Source organism: Panthera tigris, chromosome A1 (genome assembly GCF_018350195.1).
Source record: "Panthera tigris isolate Pti1 chromosome A1, P.tigris_Pti1_mat1.1, whole genome shotgun sequence".
In the NCBI taxonomy this organism is placed as follows: Eukaryota; Metazoa; Chordata; class Mammalia; order Carnivora; family Felidae; genus Panthera; species Panthera tigris.
Window position 1 is genome coordinate 151,952,383 of NC_056660.1, and position 22,345 is coordinate 151,974,727.

The window sequence follows — 22,345 nt, forward strand, 5'->3', positions numbered from 1 at the left end:
AAATAGCTTGAATATGGGGGTCGAGCAGGGGAAGGGGGAAGGTACGTAAACACTATGGTGTATGTATGAAAGATATATATGTGTTTCAAGGAGGATAGGAGAGAAGAAAGTCTTCTTGAAGGATTTGATATATATGTTAGGCCTAGAAGGATAAGCTAAATTTGAACAAGTAAAACTAGTATGCTATTATAACTCTAAAAATTAAAGGTTAGGTGCCCCTGGGTAGCTCAGCGGGTTAAGTGTGGGACTTTTGATTTGGACTGGGATCATGATCTAAAGGTTTGTGGGAGGGAGCCTTGAGTTGGGCTCTGAGCTTACAGCATAGAGCCTGCTTGGGGTTCTCTCTCTCTCTCTCTCTCTCTCTCTTCCTCTCTCAAATAATACAATAAACTTTTTAAAAAATCATAAAAATTAAAATTAAAAGTTAAAGGATAGCTGCCCAAAAAACAAAAGTAGAAAACTTACCCTTTTAAAGTACTTTCATAAATCACCTTTGAGTCTAAATGGAAAGGGAATACTGCCACTAAAAAGGTTTTTGGTCCTTTAAAAGGGAGTTTGGGGCGCCTGACTGGCTCAGTCTGTAGAGCATATGACTCTTGATCTTGGGTTGGTGAGTTCAAGCCCCACGTTGGGCATGGAACTTAAACTTTAAGAAAATTAAAAATAAAAGAGAGGTTTACAAATTATTAAAATACTTGATACATCTTCATGCTGCCAGTAAATATCAAAATGAAATGGTCACTTTTCAAGGAAAACATAACTTAAAAAAGGTAGAAAACTGAATTAGGTCAGTAAGTATAGATAGGACTGAATGATAGGATGCCACCAAAGATTTGTGCCACAAAATAAAAAGGTATCCAGCCCGCTCAGTTATGAGCGAGTTAAAAATTCGTGAGGAGCTAATTATTGTGCTTTAAACTCAAAACACGATGAAAAGTTTCTTGAGTATTGAAGCTAGCACAACCCATAGCATCCTCAAAAGCATTTAAAATCACTGAATGCCCCACAGTGAGAGTGCATGTGGTGCTCACCATTGTGTGTGCGTAGCTCATATTTGATGTTCATTGATGAACATATGTGCAAAAATTTTAGATGTTGGCAAAATCAATTTGGTATTGTCTTAAAGGAACATTTCACTATAACCAAACAGTTTATTTTTAAAATGCAAAGATAGTTCAAAATAAAAATCTGTATTCATCATAATGCTACATTAAGGAGATTGCCTCCAAAAAAGCACGGGAAACTATTCAGAATCCATTTCTAATAAAATACATATTAATCAGCTCTAGAAGGTACATTTTTAACTTGAGCAACATACTTGACAAAGGCTAGTATTTCTTAAACATGGTACCTGAAACACTAGAATTTTGTGGGATGTTTATGGTCATTTCATGAAGAATGAGTTTTGTGGGCAAATAATTTGGGAAAATAGATTTTTAAATGTTAAACTAAAATGTTTGCTACAGGATATCCTACTAACAGAATGACAGGAAAGTTAATCATCACTTCTGCATAGTAGTGAGAATTAGTGACAATTCCATTCCTTGCTATAAGAGAAAAAAAACCTCTAGGTGAAAAACCATGCACCCTGATAAAACTAGGGGTCAGATCATCTATTACTAAACTAAGCTAGGGGATTAGCAACTCTGCCACAGACACCATTAAAATAGTTAGCAACACTGTCTTTGAAATTCTAATCAATGATATAATAAACAAGAAAAAGAAGTGATATATAAAATTAACATTAAGTGTGGATAATATGTTTACCTGGAAAAATCCAAGAGTATCAAACTATTAGAATTGAAAAAAGAATTCAATAAAGTAGATGATTTTCAGAAAAACTTACAAAATCAACAAACAATTGCAAGTTAATAATAGCCTTATGAAATTCCTACCAATAAACTTGAAATCTGTAGGATCAGAAGGAAGAAAATCACAAAATTTTACTAAAAAATATGAGATTTGAATAAATTGATACAGAAGCTTTTCTCCTAGATGGGATGAGTCATTATTGTAAAACTGTTGATTATACTCTAGATTTATCTGTAAATTTAATATAATCAAAATGAAAATTCTCAATTTTTTTCTTGAATGTAATAAAAGTTCTTGTAAGGATCATCTCAAAAATTGCATAAAAATATTACAAAATGGTGAAAAAGAATAGTAATAGAAAAATCACTCTACAGGATATTAAAATGTATTTGCTGCTATGGTAATCAAAATAATAAATCCAGAGCCAGAAGCAAAAGTAGATAGAACCTTGTGGTTTAAGACGATAGAAGCCTTAGTATTTGTTTAGTCTTCCTCCTGAAACTTTAATAAAACAATAGCTGAGAAATAATTTTTTTTAAGTTTTATTTTATTTGTTTGAGGCAGGCAGAGATAGCAAGAGGGGGAAGGGCAGTAGGTGAGTGAGAGAATCCCAAGAGATCATGACCTGAGCCAAAACCAAGAGTCAGACATGAACCTACTAAGCCACACAGGCACCCTAAGAAATTTCTAATACTGAAGTGATCTGGCGAGCTACCATTAGCATAATAGGTATTTCAAAAAATACCTGAAAGATCAAGCAATATGGAAGCCTGTTGACAAATGAGGTAGATCATCAAAGTGGCAACTCCTCAGAATTTGCAGGTGACTAAAGCTTCACAGAGAGTTGATCTGCCTGACAGTCCAGGAAAGACGCTAGGCTTAGAGTTGTCTGGCACAGTAGAGGGTGGAAATGAGAAGAGGGCTGAATACAGAATTTAAAAGCTCTTTAGGAAAAGTACTGCACTTGAATTCTTCCAGATTCCCCTCCCCAGTATTTTCTTCATGTCTACCTCGAACCCCAATCTTAAGAATGAATGAAGAATCAAAAACCGTCAGAAATAAGAAGAAAATCAGCAGCATGAATGATAAAACTAAGGAAAACAACTATCTAGGAAGACTCAGAGTCAGCTTAGGAATCAAAATTCATAATATTAAGCTTCCTAAGAGGTAGTCAAGAAAAAACTGTTTTAGAGAACAGCATACTCTGAAACAGTAACATTCTGATAATAATAAAAGCCTGTTAAACATATGATCGATGAAGTAAAAAATGTAATAGAATGATGAGATGATTTCACTGAGGAAATATTCCAGAACTTAAAACTTTTAGGCAAAAACATGGAAAAATTGGAAAAACATGGAGAATTAACCCAATAGATCCATCATATGACTAATAAGAATTCCAGAAACAGCAACAAATGGAGAAGAGGCAGAAAAATAACAAAAACGTAACTGAAGAAATATTCTAAGAACCTAAAAATTAGTACAAGTTTTCAGATTGGTAGGACATGCCTCATACTGAGCAAACTAAAATGGTAAAAGAATCAACTTATCAGTAAGACACTTCATTTTTTAAAAATATTTTTAACCTTATTTTGAGAGAGAGCGAGCAGTGGAGGGGCAGAGAGAGAAGGGAAAGAAAATCCCAAGCAGGCTCCAATACTGTCAGTGCAGAGCCCAACATGGGGCGTGAACTCACAAACTGGGAGATCATGACCTGAGCGGAAACCCAAGAATCAGATGGTCAACTGACTGAGCCTCAAACATAAAAACATCAGAACATCAAAAATAAAAAGGTTAACTTCCAGGGGCACATGGGTGGCTCAGCTTGTTAAGAGTCCAACTTGATTTGGAGTATACCAGATTTTATATGTCTGCTTATGTAATTCAATCTGAAGTACTCCACCTAACCTCTTAAATCTTTTAGCCAAGAATGTTTAACTTGAATTTAAGTAAATCTTAATACATAATTTCTCATGTATAGGAAATTAGGAGATGGAGAAACCACTTAAAAAAAAAAAAAGTACCATGGCATCAGACAAATCTGGAGAGTAACACATTCTGTAGGACAAATGGCCACTCTCCTCAACAAGTGAGTGCATGAAAAAAGGGATTGACCTAGATTAAAAGAGACTTAAAGGACATTACCTCCAAATAGAATGCCTTGTCCTGGATTAAGACATTGGACAAAGCAGCTGTAAAAGGCATTATGGAGACAATTGTGGAAATTTGAATATGGACAGGAGATTACATGTTCTAAAGAAATTACTAGTAATTTCATCAGGCATTTTAATAACATCTTGTCCATTTATGAAAATGTTCTCCTTTTTAGAGAACAAAGTAAAGTGTTTGAGGTAAAATGTTCAAAATGTCGGTAATTTACTTTAGCATATAAAAATCAGTTTAAAAACTTCAAAGGTACCAGGCACCTGGGTGGCTCAGTCCATTAAGCGTCCAACTTTGGCTCGGGTCATGATCTCGCAGTCCATAGGTTCGAGCCCCGCTTCGGGCTCTGTGCTGACAACTCAGAGCCTGGAGCCTGCTTCAGATTCTGTGTCTCCCTCTCTGCCCCTCTCCTGCTCTCTCTGTGCCTCTCTTAACAATAAACATTAAATTTTTTTAAAAAGGTACAATGTTAAATTCTATGAAGAAAATAAGACAGGGCAATGAGGAGCTAACCACAAGTTGAGTACTACAGAATTGAGAAGGTCCATGATAAAGTGACTTTTGAACTGTGATATTAAATGACTGACAGCTGTGTCAGTTTAGGTCCTTTGAATTCCAGATGACAACATAGGATCAGTCATGAAAGAGACTAGGAAACATCAGTGAAGGATAAAGGTGTGGTAAGCAGAAGGCAGGAGAGTCTTCAAACTACAATACTGTCCTCACACGTGGGAACAGAAAGGGGAAGGAAGGAGAACTGGGTAGGAAGAGCTTCACAGTACAATGCAGTTGTGAAATAATTTCAGGCCACTGAGGAGCCCCAAAGCAAAAATGGCCCTATAGAGGAGTCTTGGGTTAGGCAGGAATAGTGGAGCTCTAGTATCCATTCTGTACTCAGTCACCAGCTAGACACAGGCTAGGGGAAATGTGGCCTCAGTATGAGTGGTCTGAAAACATGGCAGCTGAAAGGTTGTAAAAAGCCGTCATGATGGCAGTTTTAAGGAGTGGTCAATATGCAGGTGCAACTGAGGGAACAACAGGGTAAGAACTGAAAAGAAGCAATTGAACTTAGCAATTAAGAAGTCTTTGGTGACCTAGTAAAGAAGTGACCTAGTAAGGAAGACCTTTGATGACCTACTCACACAGAGGAAGATCTGACCAATATACCTTCAATACTGTTGTATAAGCCTGGCAAAGCTCTGAAGGGAGAATATACCAAAAAGAGGAAATGACAAAGGTGCAAAGGCCACAGGTTAGGAACAAGGTTGGCATAATCAAGGACAGGAAAGATTTCAATAAGTTTGATGTATAATGAGAATAGCAGAATGGTATAAGAAGTCAGATTGATAAACAGAGTCCTAATTATGTAGAGTCTAGTAGTTCGTGTTGAAGGATAAATTTTATTTCAAGTGTAATGGAAATCCATCAGCAGGTTTTAAGCAGTGAATTATTATGATCTGATTTAGGTTTTGGAGCCAAACTTCCTGAAACATTAATCTATATTCACAGCATCCATTTCCTCATATCTCATTTTCTCTCAACCCACAGCAAATCTGACTTACATTCACCTCTCTACTGAAGTGCTTTTACTAGGTCACCAAAGACTTCTTAATTGCTAGTTCAATTGCTTCTTTTCAGTTCTCATCCTGTTGTCTCCTCGGTTGCATATGCATGTTGACCACTCCTTAAAATTGCCATCATGACCGCTTTTTACTACTCCTTCCTAGTTTTCTTTGATGGCTTTTTTTTTTTATTCATTCCCTGTTTGTTTGTTTGTTTGTTTGTTTTCAAAATGATGTTCTTAATACTTTCATGCTATTCTTAAGCACTCTCACCTACTAAATTTCAACAATCACATACTGATAACTCCAAAATTTCTCACATTTTTTCTGATAACCCTCTACTCGCAGTATGAACATAGATTTCCATTTATGTCATGCATTTCCATTATATGGAAAAGAATATACCAAAACAAAAATAATTATCTTCTTCTAAAATACTTCTTATATGTTCTGCATCCTGGATAATGCCATTACCAGTCACCCAGTTTATATAACTCCTTGGAATACTATTTAACTCCTCACTATTGTCGAAGTATAATTTTCAAAATTTAAACACAGGACTATTATAAAAATATAGAATGAATATGTTTCTAAGATCTATTTAACTTTTTTAATGAGGAACCCAGCCAGATGATAAAGCTAGTTCACAGAAAAAAGTAGAAAAACTAAGTATATCTAGGTAGTTCCTGAAGGCATGCTGAGATAGGTTGGCTAAATTACAATGTCATACAAGTCAAAATAAACTGTAGCCTTTGGAGTTGCACTCTCTACCAAACAAACATGATATGCATCTCTCTAGGGCAAAAATCTACAAGTTAATGTTTTACACAGTCTAAGCCCTAATCAGTAGCAACTAACAAAGGTAAACAAACCTCCAAGAGAAATTCTTATTGAGTATAACTTAAATTAAACAATATTCCAGAATGACATATAGCCATCCTTTGGCATCATGTCCGAGTTTTGGATGGTTTTTCTTCTATACGATCCCACATCACCATCATGTGGTGATGGAGCTATTTAAAGACAAATCTGCCTGACTCCAATGCCTCTATTGTTCCCTATGAAAAATGTGAATGGTAGGCAAATTTAAGTAGTGCACAGAAAATGAGCAGAATTAAGATTTGAGAAAGGCTTCTGGTTTTCATACTTAGTAAAACATAATAATTAAGAGAGTATGACATTGGAGAAAAGATAGAAAACTGTATCAATAGAGTAGACCTATTCATACGAACAGTCATTTGATTAATTATAAAGACACCAAGTCCATGGGGAAAAGACCTTGCAATAAATAGATATCACATAAAAATAAATGAACATTATTCTTTTCTCTCACCAACACAAAAATTAACTTGAGATGGATCATAGAATTATATGTGAAAGAAAATCTTATAAAATTTCTAAAAGCAACATAGGATAATATCTCCATGACTTTGAGACAGATAAGATTTCTTAAACAGGACTTAAAAAGCATTAATCATAAAAATAAAAACTGATAAATTGACATCCTCAAAATTAAAAATTTCTGCTCATCAAAGACACCACTAGAAAAGTAAAAAAGACGGAGTGTCTGGATGGCTCATTCAGTTAAGTATCCAACGTCAGGTCAGGTCATGATATCACAGTCCATAGGTTCGAGCCCCATGTTGGGCTCTGTGCTGACAGCTCAGAGCCTGGAGCCTGCTTCAGATTCTGTGTCTCCCTCTCTCTCAGCTCTTGCCCGCTCGCACTTTGTCTCTTTCTCTTTCTATTTCAAAAATAAACATTAAAAAAAATATAATGAAAAGAAGTGGAAGTGTGTAAGAAAACATTTATAACACATATATCTGATAAAACATTACAAATCAATTATAAAAAGTCTTAAAGCCCAATAAGAACATTGTATAAAAGTTTTGAATTATCAGTTAAAACCACAATGAATGTTATTGCAAACACACCAAAATGGCTAATATTAAAATAAATAAAAATTTTTTAGAAGATTAACAATATCATATGGTGGCAAAAGATGTGGACCAACTCTTAAAAGATTGCTGATAGGAATGTAAAATGATACATCCAGTTTGTAAGTGTCTATCTCTACAAATGTTAAAAATTCACTTACCTTATGACACAGCAATTTCATTTGTAGGTATGAATCCAAAAGTAGTGGTATATTCCCCCAGAAAAACTTACACGAGAATGTTCACTGCAGGTTTATTCATAATGACTCCATACTGAAAGCATCCCAAATTTTCATTAACATGTAAAAGGAGAAACAAATTGAGGTATACTCATATAAAGGAATACTACCAGTGATAAAGAAAAAAAAACAACACAAAATTAACGGTAACATCAACAATAAGATTGATACTCGTGGATATTGTTTTTAGTGAAATGAGTCACATACAAAAGAATACATGCAAATGAGTATGCTGCACATGATTCCATTTATATAAAGTTCAACAACTGGCAGAACTAATCAGTATTTACATAATTCAGAACAGTGGTTACCTCTGGGCAGGCAGAAATGGGGTAATAGTGGTGATATTTATTGAAAAAGAACAAAATGGAACTTTAGAGGGTGTTGGAAATGTTCCAAATCTTGATCTGCATGGTGGTTTGAAGGGTGTATGCACATGTAAAAATCATCTAATTGCATACTTAAAATTAATGCACTTTATGCATTTTACTAGGTAACTTATCCATCAAAAATATTAGGTTCTCACAAGGCATTTGGTTGCAATTTTTGTAGAGTTAAGAATAATCGTCAAGATTGTAAAAGGTTAAGGAATGATGAAGCAGTAAGAATTAACTTCACTTTGAAGAAATTTGTGAAGAGAAGCAGAAAATTAAGGAATTAATAAAGATATTCACAAGTGAAAGAAGGTTGTTTTTAAAATTCTTTTAGAATAGGAAATGCTTTATTAGAGGAGAAGCCAGTGGAAAGGTACAGGTTGAAGATGGACCTGAGGGAAGAGAAGAGAAAGTTGATAAGACTTGATATCTTGGTGTCAAAGGTGGAGAATTATTTAAAGAGAAGAAAGATAAAGAAAAGTAGGGTGAAGGAACTAAATGATTGTGAAATAGAAGATAATTTAGGTTCTTTCACAGACTTTCTCTCCACTTCCTTAGGAAAATACAAAGTAAGGACATCCAATAAAAGTCGAGAGCTGGGAGGAAAGGATGACTGGTGGTAGAGTAGAGGGCTTGATGAAGCCAGTCAGCTGTTTCATTAGATTTGAAATCTCGGCAACTTTACCTTTTGAGTTTCCTCATCCCTATGATAGGGATTCCACTCACAGAGTTGTTATGAAGATTAAATTAGCTGATGTATATAAAGTATTCACATATGACAATCAATAAATGTTAGTTCCCCTTTAAAAAGGAGTAGAGGGGTGCCTGGGTGGCTCAGTCCGTTCAGCATCGGACTTGGGCTCAGGTCATGATGTCATGGTTTGTGGTTTCGAGCCCCGTATCAAACTCTGTGGTGACAGCTTGGAGCCAGGAGCCTGCTTCATATTCTGTGTCTTCCTCTCTCTCTGCCCCTCCTCCCCCACTCACATTGTGTGTGTGTGTGTGTGTGTGTGTGTGTGTGTGTGTGTGTGTGTGTGTCTGTCTGTCTGTCTGTCTCAAAAATAGATAAACATTAAAAAAAAATTAAGGAGTTCCTGGGTGGCTCAGTTGGTTAAGTGTCCGACTTTGGCTCAGGTCATGATCTGTCAGTTTGTGAGTTTGAGCCCCGCATTGGGCTCTGTGCTGACAGCTCAGAGCCTGGAGCCTGCTTTGGATTCTGTCTCCTTCTCTCTCTGCACTCCCCACCCCCGCTCATGTTCTGTCTCTCTCTGTCTCAAAAATAAATGAACGTTAAAAAAAAAAAAGTTGCTGGAAATTACCCTCCACAAAGAGCTTGAAAAATAGAATCATCTGGAGTCAGAATAAAAAACTCAGTGAAGGATAAGGAACCTAGGCACTTCCTTAACATCTGTAGGGGCTAGTGCAAATGAGGTGTCATATACCTTACGTATAAATATTTTAAAGTTATAAATCAAGCTAATAAGCTGTTAAATAAAATATGTTCTGTCCTCCTACTTTGACAAATATAGCTTCATAATGACTGAAGTTTAGGTTTGAAATTAGAATTCTGAATTCTTGGTGTTCCACATTGAATCCTGGGAATGTTGGAAGAGCCAGACCAAGTCAAACTTTTCTTTCTTCTTCCAACGCTGTCCCATACCAGGAGGGGCCTCCAGTGTACATGGGTGGATACGCCAGCTTGAAAATCCAAGCTCCACTCCTATTTTTGGCAAATAGCAGCCATCTGGCCACTTTTAGGCTTGGGCTGTGTACTCCAATGGCATTGTCCTTGCTATGCAAAAGCCCTAAAGGGAGGCTTAGAGACATTTGGGTGGGGAATTCTGAGGTCCCAAGTATCTGGAGCTTGGTCTAGAAGGAGTATATGAGCTTTGGGTCTATAAGGGAAGAAAAATAATTTTTCCTCTACCCTTCTGAGTTCTTGTCTGAGATCACTGTAATAAAAGACAGATTAACAAGAGAAAATCAAACAGAACTTTATTAACATGTTTACCTCTTCTATATGTGGATGATACCCAGGGAAAAACGAGTAACTCAGAGAGGTGACTTAGAATTCCAGCTTATTATGGAACGGGTGAAAGACTTGGTAGGGGGAGAAAGTGGGTATGACTAAATGGATCTTTATAGCCCTATGATCTATCCTTTCCTCGAAAGTTTCTGCAGAAAAAAGTGGAAGGATCATTTTGTTGCATTCCTCCATTCTTGTTTTTAAAAGAACAAGTCCCAAGCCCTACAAATGGCTTGTATTGAACTTTCATATTTGAATTAAAGATTGTTAAACATAAAACAAAAAAAGAATTCCAGCTTATATGGCATCTTCAACAAAGAACAGTAAATTTGTGACAGGAGAGTGGAAAGCAAATTTAGGCTTCCAATGGCAGCAAACTGTGGGCAGGTGAATATATGGAAGGAAACTAATGGAATAAGGTTTGTTTGCAGATTCCTTTAATGCCATCTCTGAGCTAATAAGAGTCTTTTTCTGGTAAAAGGAGAATTTGTATCCTGCCTTTAGGCAGAAAAGGGGTAGGGTAGAGAGAACCCTTAGTTCTTCTTAGTTTCTTCTTAGTTGCGTTCACTTCAAAATACTTTTTATGTCAAAAAGGCATATTTTGTGGTAGCGTATTTTGCTATCCTTCGGTGGATATATTTCCTAAGGTGCCTGGAACTCTTCACCTCATGTGGAATGCAGTGTAGAAGGGCCAGAGTGGGTTCCAGAACATTGGCCTCTGAGCAATACCTCCTGTGCTCAGAGCTAAGGACCTTACACTCCTTTTATTCTTTATAGTGCTTATAGTCACATTTAGGGCTAGGATTATCCACACTTCCTGCTTCCAGAAGTGAACACAGGTAGACTGCAATACTGCTAACAGGAAAGAGCAAAATATTCAAAACAAAAATATGCTGGAAATATAATGAAAATGAAGTAGAGTCTTTAAGTCCTTATTAAGGCTGCTTTCCACCTAAAAGTAAGCTCTCTAGCCTTTTGAGTTACTTTTATGGGTTGATAGCTTTCCTATGAAGCACTGCATAAAACTGAAGATGATTTATTAATCTCAGGTCTATTCTTCAAATCAAAATATTTAGTAGGTGGCCATGGTCTGGTAACCAGCTTTTGCAAGCTTTGGTTAAAGATGAATTTTCATAACCTCTTTGTCTGGCCTTACATTTTTTAAAATCAAACAAGTTGTATTTAGATACTCATGTTTATAGATTCATAGGATGTCTTTGAATACAAATGGTGTCCTTATCACAACAGTCAAAAACAAAGGATTTGGGTTTTTTTTTTTTTTTGATGAATTCTCATTAGTAATGAGGCACTAAACATGCTCCTGAATACAATGTAGAGGTGAAAATTAATAGGTTTATTTTTAGCTACCACCTACATACTATAAGCAGACAACATCAAGAGCAAGAAGGAAATAATGGTTCCTTTAATAAATCATAATGTTCCTGAAAAATTCTTCTTCCTCCCAGAATTGGGGCATCTAATTATATAAGTGATTACTGTGGCAACAGCTTAGATATGAAGAGAAAGAGAGGAGGGGGAGAAGGGAAACAGGGAGGGAGGGAGAATGAATTAGGCTATTAAACAAAAAGAAAAAAGTATTTTGACTGAAGAACAAAATGTGGGAACTGCTAACTAGAAGAGAAAGGAAACACTGAAAAAGTTATCTTTAAGGCTTAAACCAGTCAATATCTGAATATTAAAGGTAAATTTGTGAATGTAGATAAAAGAAGCTAAAAATCACAATAATAGTTTTCATAAAATAGGCTAAGGAAATACATACATATTTTTAAATTATGTAATAAACTCTGCAGGTGGAAATTCCACAGACTATAAAATACTATGTACAATAAGAAAAAGATTTCATGTTGTATAACATGTTATATGTTTTAATGTTAATGTACTATATGTTATGAATTATGTAATATATACTATGTTTCTATATTATAACAGAACCTAGAATACTGTTGACCCTTGAATAACACAGGTTTGAACTCTGGGGTCCACTTTTATGTGGATTTTTTAAAAATAAATACAGTACATACCTTAAATGTATTTCCTGTTCCTTATGGTTTTTTAATAACATTTTCTTTTCTCTAGCTTGCTTTATTATAAGAATACAGTATATAATACATATAACATATAAAATATGTGTTAATAGATAGTTTATATTGATAAGGTTTCTGGACAACAGAAGGTGATTAGTAGTTAAGTTTTGGGGGAGCCAATAGTTAAACACCAATTTTTGCCTGCATAGGAGTGGAAGGGATGGTGGTGCCTCTAACTCCTGTGTTGTTCAAGCATCATCTGTATATGAGAAGACAGCTCATGTAAAATGATCTACAAATAGCTTATAAACATATGACTTGTTCAGCTTCTTTAAAAATAAGGTCAGTGCTTACACTGCAGTGAGATACAAATTTTCACTTGTTACATTTGCAAAGATCTAAGTTTGGAATTACAAACTTACTATGGAGAATGAGCAGGGTTTCCCTAAACATTGTTGATAGATAATTTAGGGCAACCTTTTTGGTGAACTTTGGAGATCACATGTATCAAAATTTTAAATCCGCATACACTTGAGAAGCACTTCTACTTCTCAAAAATTACTCTGTAGGTGTACTTGTACATAAAGTATGTGCAAAGCTATTCGTTACAGCTTATAAAAGAAAAAGATTGGTTCACATGGAATCACTGTGAAGAGTAAAATTCAAGCTTTTTGACCCTGAGTCATAGCTGGGCCCATAGTAGAGCTCCTTTTGTGAACCAAGCATCCCTCGTGTAGTCCTTATGCAAGCTGGTTGTGTGTTCTAGGGGCTAATTCTGTCACCAGTTTGGTGGAAAACAAGAAGGCTCCACTGGTAGTGATTGCACATGATGTGGATCCCATGGAGATGGTTGTCTTCCTGCCTGCCCTATATTGTAAGATGGGGGTTCCCTACTGTATTATCAAGGGGAAGGCCAGGCTGGGGTATCTGGTCCACAGGAAGACCTGCACCACTGTCATCTTCACACAGGTTAACTCTGAATACAAAGGAGATCTGGCTAAGCTGGTGGAAGCGATCAGGACCAATTATGACAACAGATATGATGAGATCTGCTGTCAGTGGGGAGGCAGTGTCCTGGATCCAAAGTCAGTGGCTTGCATTGCCAAGCTGGAAAAGGCAAAGCCTAAAACTGGCCACCAAATTGGGCTAAGTGTACGCTATTGAATCTTCTGTACATAAAAGTAATAAAAGTTGTCTTTCAAAAAAAAGGAAGAGAGAAAGATTTGAAAAATACTAACTGTCCATGAACAGATGACAGTTTATTTATTTTTTTAATGTTTATTTATTTTGGAGAGAGAGACAGAGTGTGAGTGGGGGGAGGGGCAGAGAGGGGGAGGGAGACAGAATCCAAAGTAGGTCCAGGCTCTGAGCTGTCAGCACAGAGCCCGATGCGGGGCTCAAACTCATGAACTGCGAGATTATGACCTGAGCCGAAGTCAGATGTTCAGCAGAATGAGCCACCCAGGCACCCCCAGATGACAGTTTAAATGCATTAATTTACATTCATAGCATGGAATTATTATAAACCTGTTAAAAAGAATAAAACATACCTATAGATACTATCATGTACTATTTTTGGAATGCATCATTAAATGAGAAAAAAAAGTACAGAGAAGTGTATATAACATATGATCAATTTGAATTTGAAATAACGACGACAACAACAACAATAATAATACTAATGGAGATTGCAGCTACTTTACAATATTAATCCTCTTCAGCCAAAAAGTACCAAAAATACCTGTAGTTGAACCACGTTTAATTGTTTGTTTATTTTTTTTTCTTCCTTCAAACATCATGAGGGTACTCTCTTAGAAAGAGAGTATGAGAAAAGACTCGGCTTGGGTTGGGTGATTTTGAGGGGTCCAAGGAAGTGAGGACAACTATATCATTGGGTATCTTAACAAATTTTGTCTATTTTTTTTTTTTTTTTTATAATTTTTTTATTTTTGGGACAGAGAGAGACAGAGCATGAACGGGGGAGGGGCAGAGAGAGAGGGAAACACAGAATCGGAAACAGGCTCCAGGCTCCGAGCCATCAGCCCAGAGCCTGACGCGGGGCTCGAACTCACGGACCGCGAGATCGTGACCTGGCTGAAGTGGGACGCTTAACCAACTGCGCCACCCAGGCGCCCCAACAAATTTTGTCTATTGAGAGAGCAGCCTTTAGGAGGATAAAGCTATAATTGGATAAAGTCTAGGCTCCACTTGGTCTTTGCTGGCAGGGATGGGGGTGGGGCCATAGTTTATTCTATAGTAAATTGGTTATTTCCCAAAAGCTTTCTGCCTTTGTAGGCTGCCATTTTCCTGGTCCTTTGGCTCAAAGGAGCAGTTTTTGCTGGGCCCTTTTCTGTAGGTGCCCACTTATTTCCAGGCTTTCTGGCTTCTCTAGCACCAATTCTGGGATATATTCAGCAAAAAGAAAACCCAGGGAACTCATCACCATGTTGTTTGTTCATTGGATCTTGAAGTCTTTAGCTGATATGCTTTCTCATATGTTTGCTTTTTATATTATGCCCAGAATTTTTAGTTATAAATTGAGAAAGTGCATCTACTCAATCTTCCTGGAATGGAAATCCCTGGATAGATTTTTTTCACTGTTTGGAATTTTTTTGCCATAAGCATGAATCATTCATTCAAATAAGTAAATACATATAGATACAAACTTTGCTTTTTAAAAACTGATCACTGCAGAATCCCTATGAAGAATATAAAGGAAAACAGTGGGATAGAGAGTGGCTGAAGTAAGAAAAGCTTCTTGGTTAAGGTGGTCAGGGAAAACCTCTCTGTGACACTTGAGCTGGAATAAAAAACCAGTCTTGTAAAGAACTGAAGAAGAGAAGACGAAGAGGAAATGCAAAAGACCTGAAATAGAAATAAGCTTGGCATAATCCAGGAACAGAGGGAATTCTAGTATCCATGGAATACTAGAGCTGTCATCTCACTTATTGGCATAATGAAAAGAATTAGCCAACATTCATATTGGATCTTCGCTTACTCATCAGTTGCAACCATAAGGTAAATACAGATACAAAAGTTTAGCAAAAATCAATGAAAGAATTCTGCAAAAACTGAAATGCCATATGGAATTTACAACAAGGAATATTATCTATTTTATTATTTACGTTTGTGCAACATATCCTTTATATTAATAAAAGTTATTCTAGAATGTATGTATGTGTAAACATGTGTGTGGGTGTGTGAAGCCTCAAAGAAAAGTGAAGCCTAGGAATATATTTAAGAGCCATCAGTATTTAAATGGCAGTTAAAGCCGCTTAACCAGATAAAATCAACTAGGAAAAGTGTGTGTAAACAAAAATAAAGTGCAAGACCAAATCCTGGGCATGAAAAATGGTATTGCCAGTGTGGTAGAAGGAAAACCAGGAGAAAATGCTGTGCTGGAAGCCAAGTAAGAAGAAGTAGTCAACTAAGTTGGACTTGAAAAAATTGGTAACTTCAACAAGGGCACATTTATTTATTTATTTATTTATTTTTTTTTATTTTTTTTTTACTTTTTAAAAAGCTTTATTTTTTATGTATTTTTTTTATTTTTATTTTTTTATTTTTTAATATATGAAATTTACTGTCAAATTGGTTTCCATACAACACCCAGTGCTCATCCCAAAAGGTGCCCTCCTCAATACCCATCACCCACCCTGCCCTCCCTCCCACCCCCCATCAACCCTCAGTTTGTTCTCAGTTTTTAACAGTCTCTAATGCTTTGGCTCTCTCCCACTCTAACCTCTTTTTTTTTTTTTTTTTTCCTTCCCCTCCCCCATGGGTTTCTGTTATGTTTCTCAGGATCCACATAAGAGTGAAACCATATGGTATCTGTCTTTCTCTGTATGGCTTATTTCACTTAGCATCACACTCTCCAGTTCCATCCATGTTGCTACAAAAGGCCATATTTCATTTTTTCTCATTGCCACGTAGTATTCCATTGTGTATATAAACCACAATTTCTTTATCCATTCATCAGTTGATGGACATTTAGGCTCTTTCCATAATTTGGCTATTGTTGAGAGTGCCGCTATAAACATTGGGGTACAGGTGCAACAAGGGCACATTTAATGGAATGTTGATGTCCAAAGCCAGATTGGATGAATTTAAAATAGACATAGCACTTTTGGCTCCCTGGTTGTCAGCAAGAACCAAGCGCCTTATGAAAGGCAGCAAAAAAGGAGCCAAGAAGAAAGTGGTTGATCCATTTTCAAAGAAAGGTTGGTGTGATGTAAAAGTGCCAGCTATGTTTAATATAAGAAATATCAGAAAAACACTAGTCACAAGAACTCAAGCAACCAAAATCACATCCGATGACCTTAAGGATCATGTTTTCGAAGTGAGCCTTGCTGATCTGCAGAATGATGAAGTTGCATTTAGAAAGTTCAAGCTAATTACTGAAGATGTTCAAGGCAAAAACTGCCTAATTTCTGTGGCATGGATCTTACCCATGACAAAATGTGCTCCATAGTCAAAAAATGTCAGATCATGATTGAAGCTCCTGTTAATGTCAATACTGCCAATGGTTATTTGCTTCATCTCTTTTGTGTTGCTTTTACTACTAAACGCAACATTCAGATTTGGAAGACCTGTTATGCTCACCACCAACAAATCCATCAAATTTGGAAAAAGGTGATGGAAATCATGACCCAAGAGGTGCAGACAAATGACTTGAAAAAAGTGGTCAATAAATTGATTCCAGACAGCATTGGGAATGACATAGAAAAGATTTGTCAGTGTATTTATCCACTCCATGATATCTTCATTAGAAAAGTAAAAATGCTGACAAAACCTAACTTTGAACTGGGAAAGCTCATGGAGCTTCATGATGAAGGTAGTAGTTCTGGAAAAACTACTGGGAGTGAGACTGGTACTAAAGTTGAACAAGCTGATGGATATGAGCCACCAGCCCAAGAATCTGTTTAAAATTCAGACATTTAATGGTGACAAATAAAAAAATCTTATTTGTGATATTTAATTTCTGGTCATTCTTTTTAAATAATCTATACTTGGTGAATCAGATGTTCTGAACTGATGGTGATGTGAACTTTTCTGAACTGTTGTATGAATTTAATTCATTGCTCTTAGTTACTAAATAGCTGTGAAAGACTAGTAATCTATTTTAAACTGAAGTAATCTGGATGGAAGTATAATAGATGGCTAATAAAATGAAATCTTTAGAGACAAATATAATAAAATAGTCATAGCATTTCCATTGTCAATCAAGATTTATGCAAAATGCATTTTGAAATTTTCTTCTAACTATGAGAAATACAGGGTAGAAAACTCCCTAAACTCACAGATTTACCTGGTAATAGTGTAAGGGTTAAATTGTAGTGTAGGGCTAACGCTTAGCTTGAAAGATAACAACTTTGTTCTGACACTGAAGGTCAAAAGATAACAGCCTTGCTTTTACTCTTGTAAATCATACTTCATACTCTTGTGAATCAGGCTTTACCAATGAAGGAAACAAAAGCTCAAAAAAAGACCATCAGAGACAAGGTCAAGGAGATCCACTGGTTGCAACTTAGCAGCAGAAAGTCCAAAATAATCACCTCATTCGATAACTGTTTCTGACTCATCTGGCAACTGTTTCTAATTAATCTGGGAACTGTTTCTCTGTTCTGTTCGCAGATAATGACAAAACGATGTGATCGGCTTTAAAAACTCTGTACCCCAGCTGTTCAGAGCCACATTCTTATCAAGAGTGTTGGTCCCAATCAGTTGGCCTTGCCTCTCATTGTAATAAACTTTGTTGCGACTGTCACTGGTGCCCGTAGCATACTGTTTCAGGAGTCGTGTGGATGCAACAAAGGAGAAAGAATTTCTTCCTTTAACCTGACTCTATTATGAATTCAACCCTTTCTATTTGTCCTTCTCCACAGCTATTATTTATAGATAAGGTTGCAAATTTATGGCCTTATGACCAGATTTTGCCCATAGATGTTTTTTGTTCAGCTGCTTAGTATTGGCTCAGAGATTTTCTACTTGAAAAGAGCAGAATCCCTATCTTTAGGAATACATATTACTTGTGTGTCCCATCCTCCTTGCCCTTCCCTTCCCCTATCACCTTTAAGAATCTTTACACAAGACCATTCTGTTTCCTACACATTCCTTACAAAACTGTATAAACTTTGAAGTATTTACAAGTGAGATGATGTTATATTTATAGTTGGCTTCAAATAATCCACTCTGTGTGCAATGGTGGGAGGGCAGGGATTTGGTAAGGGAGTGGATGAAACAAAATTGGCCATATGTTGAAAATCGTTGAGGATGGTTGTGTACTAAGGGGTTGATTATACTCTTCTTTCTATGTTTGTATGTGATTGAAATTTTCTAGAATAATATATATATATATGCATATATTTTTTTAAATGTTTTATTTATTTTTGAGACAGAGAGTACAAGTGGGGAAGAGGCAGAGAGACAGAGGGAGACAGAATCCAAAGCAGGCTCCAGGCTCTGAGCTGTCAGCACAGAGCCTGACAGGGGGTTTGAACTCGTGAACTGCAAGATCATGACCTGAGCTAAAGTCAGTCACTTAACCAACTGAGACACCCAGGTGCCCCAAGAATAAAAATATATTTTTTAATATTTTAAAACTATTTTTAAAATGTTTTTAATGTTTTAAAAATATTCTTAAATGTGGGGAGAAAGCTAGGATAGTTTTACCATCAAGAAATCTACACACAGCTTGAGAAGGCACTTTCTTCAAAGAGTTAGAGCTCAGAGAGTGAGGGGAGAGGAGTGTGCACTGGCAGAGAGAAAGAGGCACACAGGTGTTTAAAGCTGTACCATGTTGATGGAGGAAGCCAGATTGCAGTGTGGTTCAAGCATAGCAGGAACAAACATGCATGGACTGCTTTGTGCATATTTCTGTGTGCTATGTCTTATAGATATTTTCTCACTTACTGCTCATACATCCTGTGATGTAGGCAAAAGACTGGTTCAGGGACAAGTTAAGTTACTTGTTTGGGTCACAAGCTGGTAACTGGTACCTTTTGGGAGAGTAATTTCACTGAAAAAGCCACGCTGTAGTGGGCTGAGAAATAGATGAGCAGAGACCAGAGACCTCTTACCAGCTAAATAAGACCTACAGGAGATATACTTAAATGTTTGACTTTGTTTTTGACATTTAAAAACTGTGAACAAAGATGGAGCTCCTGGGTGGCTCAGTTGGTTAAGTGTCCAGTTCTTGGTTTCGGCTCAGGTCATGATCTCACGGTTTGTGGGATGGAACCTGATTAGCTATCCATGCACTGACAACGTGAAGCCTGTTCGGCATTATCTCCCTCCTCCCTGTCTACCCCTCCCCACCCCTCACATGTGTGCTCTCCCTCTCAAAAATTTTTTAAAAAATTGAAAAATTTAAAAACCATGAACAAAGAACAAAAACTCTTGATTTCTGACTTCTCTTAAAGAAGCAAACAGTTTAGTGTCCCAGATGCTGCACCCCTTCACAACCAAGGCATTGCTGCCCCCTTTCTGTGGGACCTGAGCTCTCCTTTTTGTCAGAGTCCTCTGACCTCATTACTTTATTGCAAAGGCACTGCTTCATTTTGTGAATTATGGCCTATGTAAGTATTTGAGTTCATTTATATACTAATTAGATTCAACCTGGAGTATTATGACATACTAGTGTGGGTCTGATCAGTAAGAGAGAAAGAAATAGTCATAGAACCCCATGTGATTTGTCCACCACATGTTGAGAACTCCAGTCAAAACCACTTCTATAGCAATTAATCCTGTATTCGGTGCCTATTGTAATGTCTTGTGCAGAGTTTTCTTTTGCTGTAAGTGCTAAGTGCCATATGAATGAGTGGTGTGATAATAAATGCTCAGGAATTCTGAGGAGGGCACAATTATTTCTGCAGTCATTAAGACAAAGAATTGTAAAAGTTGGGTTGAAATTTTATGAGAAGAGAAATCATTAGAGATAGAAAAATATCAAAGGAGAAAGGCATGAATTTGGGAAAGTGCAAAATATGTGCAGGGAGTGGGAAAGCAGGCTAGTATATGTGAAGCTCATGCTCCTTCATCTAAGCAACTCTAACTCAGGAATTGGATAGAACCATAGAAATGCTAATACTAGAAAGGAGCCTGCAGATCAGATTGCTTGAAAGAGCTTCTTCTCATAGATGACAACCAAGATTTTGAGAAGTTGGGTGATTTGCTTAATGGCACATAGCTAATTGGTGAAGGAATTGAGATTAGACCTTCTGATTTTGCGTGTCCTTCTTTGATACTTCCCTTCAATGTGAGTTATTTACATTATAAGGAAGGAGAGGAAAATATGAGCTTTAGCTGAGTTCTAGATATATTATTTTTAATGACCTCATCACTCATTTAAAATTTAATTCCTTTCATCACTCATTTAAAATTTAAATTCTTAACCAGGAATTAACCCATAAAAGTACTCAGAGAACCTGACAACTTGAGCAAAGTGTTAAGAGTAGTTGATCTAGGGGCACCTGGGCTGGCTCAGTTGGTGGAACATGCGACTCTATGTCTTGGGATTATAAATTTTAGCACCAGATTGGGTGTAGAGATTACTTAAAAATAAAATCTTAAGAAAAAAAGAGTAATTGATCTATCATACCACTCTCTGCCATTATGCCGTTGCATTTCATCTCATTCAAGAGTGATTTGCCCAGCTTCTAAATTCTACATAACTACCATATTCAGTAAGGGAAAGGAAACATGCTGGCAGGCAAGGCTCAGGCTCAGGCTTTATAATAATAAAGATTGGAATCTGAAAATAATGGTCAGTTTCAATGTTGTGTAAAAGAGCTTGACAGACTATCTCTGGCTTTCATTCCGCAGTTGGTGATGCCTGGTTCACATCTTAGAATTTGAGACTGGCGCTATTGCATAATATTGAAACCAAAGGCTTTGGATTTGAATCCAGGAGCTAAGTGATGTGGGCAATTTATTTAACCCCTCCAAACATTAGTTTGCACATATATAAAATGGTGTAGATATATAAAATTGTGTTATCAGAACTGAGTAACTAAATTTGGGTTTTCCCTAAAGCAAACTGTGCGACAAGGATTTGGATTCAAATAGCTTATTTGGGAGGTGATTCCAGAAACATGGTGAGGGTGTGACAAAGTTAGACAGGGAAGGGAATCCTACTGGGGATAATCCATCACAGTGCTAGAAAGCTAGGATGAGTAGTTAACCCCAATCTCCATTCCTCACTGGTTGAGGGTTGCTCCTGGGTTATTCACGGATACTTCTGGCTTACCCTGAGCACAAGTCAGACACACTGCAGGGCACAGAGAAAGCCCTCACACAGAAGCCCTCACCACAGCTTGAAGTAAGAAGCATTTGGTTTTCACAGGAACTGTCCGCAAAGACTCCACATGATTTCTGGAGGGGCTTGGGGAATATGAGCATAGCATTGGCAGCATCTTCTATAGTGAAATATGTTTGTCATAGTGGCATTTGGAACCATAATAAGCACTGAAGAAATGATATAGCTGCTTAAAGTACAAAATACTAACTACTGAGATGGCAAAAGAAAAGTCTTCCCAATTGGAAAGAGGAAACACCATTACCAAGGAAATGAAATGAGTAGATTCAAACCAGAAACCCAGAGTCATCCTTCACATTACTTTCTTCTTCCCATCCCCCACCTTTTCTCCATATCCCATGAATTTAATTACTTTAACAATACTTCCCTTCTCTCTTCTCCATCCCAGCAGCACTATCTGAAAGCAGGCATTTCAAATTTCTTGCTTGAATTATCATGGCAGTCTTCTAACTAGCCTTCCTGCCAGTGTTTGTTGCTTCACGCTGACCCCCACTGAATCCATTCATTAGCTATTATGAGAATGCTTTCCCTTAAACCCAGCCCTGATGCAGTCATCCTCTACTTCATTACTTCAAATACCTCAGAGACTCACCACTTTTTTCTGGGTGAAATGAAAACTCTACGATACAGGACTCTTCATAATCTAGTTTACTTCTCCATTCCCATGTCCATTATGACTCACTCTCAACTTTTAAATTCCAGATAGAAACAAACCGTCTTTAATGCCTGATATACACCACACTTTCTCACTGTTCAATGCCATGTTCCATGCTCTTCCCTACCTTTCATCATCTAGAAAACTACTGGTTTTCATTCAGGAATTCAAGGATATTTACCTCTCAATGTTGGCTTGCATCAGTGATCAGATAAT

At 36.9% G+C, this 22,345-nt stretch overlaps 2 protein-coding genes across 2 annotated transcripts; both read left to right on the plus strand.

Annotated features, from left to right (window-relative positions):
- Positions 1-4,960: 4,960 nt before the first annotated feature.
- LOC122230599 (60S ribosomal protein L7a-like) lies at positions 4,961-13,308 on the plus strand. Its single transcript, XM_042956607.1, is given in 6 exon segments — positions 4,961-5,016; positions 8,422-8,706; positions 10,125-10,204; positions 10,837-10,858; positions 12,923-13,285; positions 13,287-13,308. Coding segments are annotated over 6 exon segments (828 nt in total).
- A 2,925-nt stretch (positions 13,309-16,233) lies between these two features.
- Positions 16,234-17,084, plus strand: LOC102959090 (40S ribosomal protein S3a-like). Its single transcript, XM_042956616.1, is given in 2 exon segments — positions 16,234-16,579; positions 16,582-17,084. Coding segments are annotated over 2 exon segments (849 nt in total).
- The last annotated feature ends 5,261 nt before the right edge of the window (positions 17,085-22,345 follow it).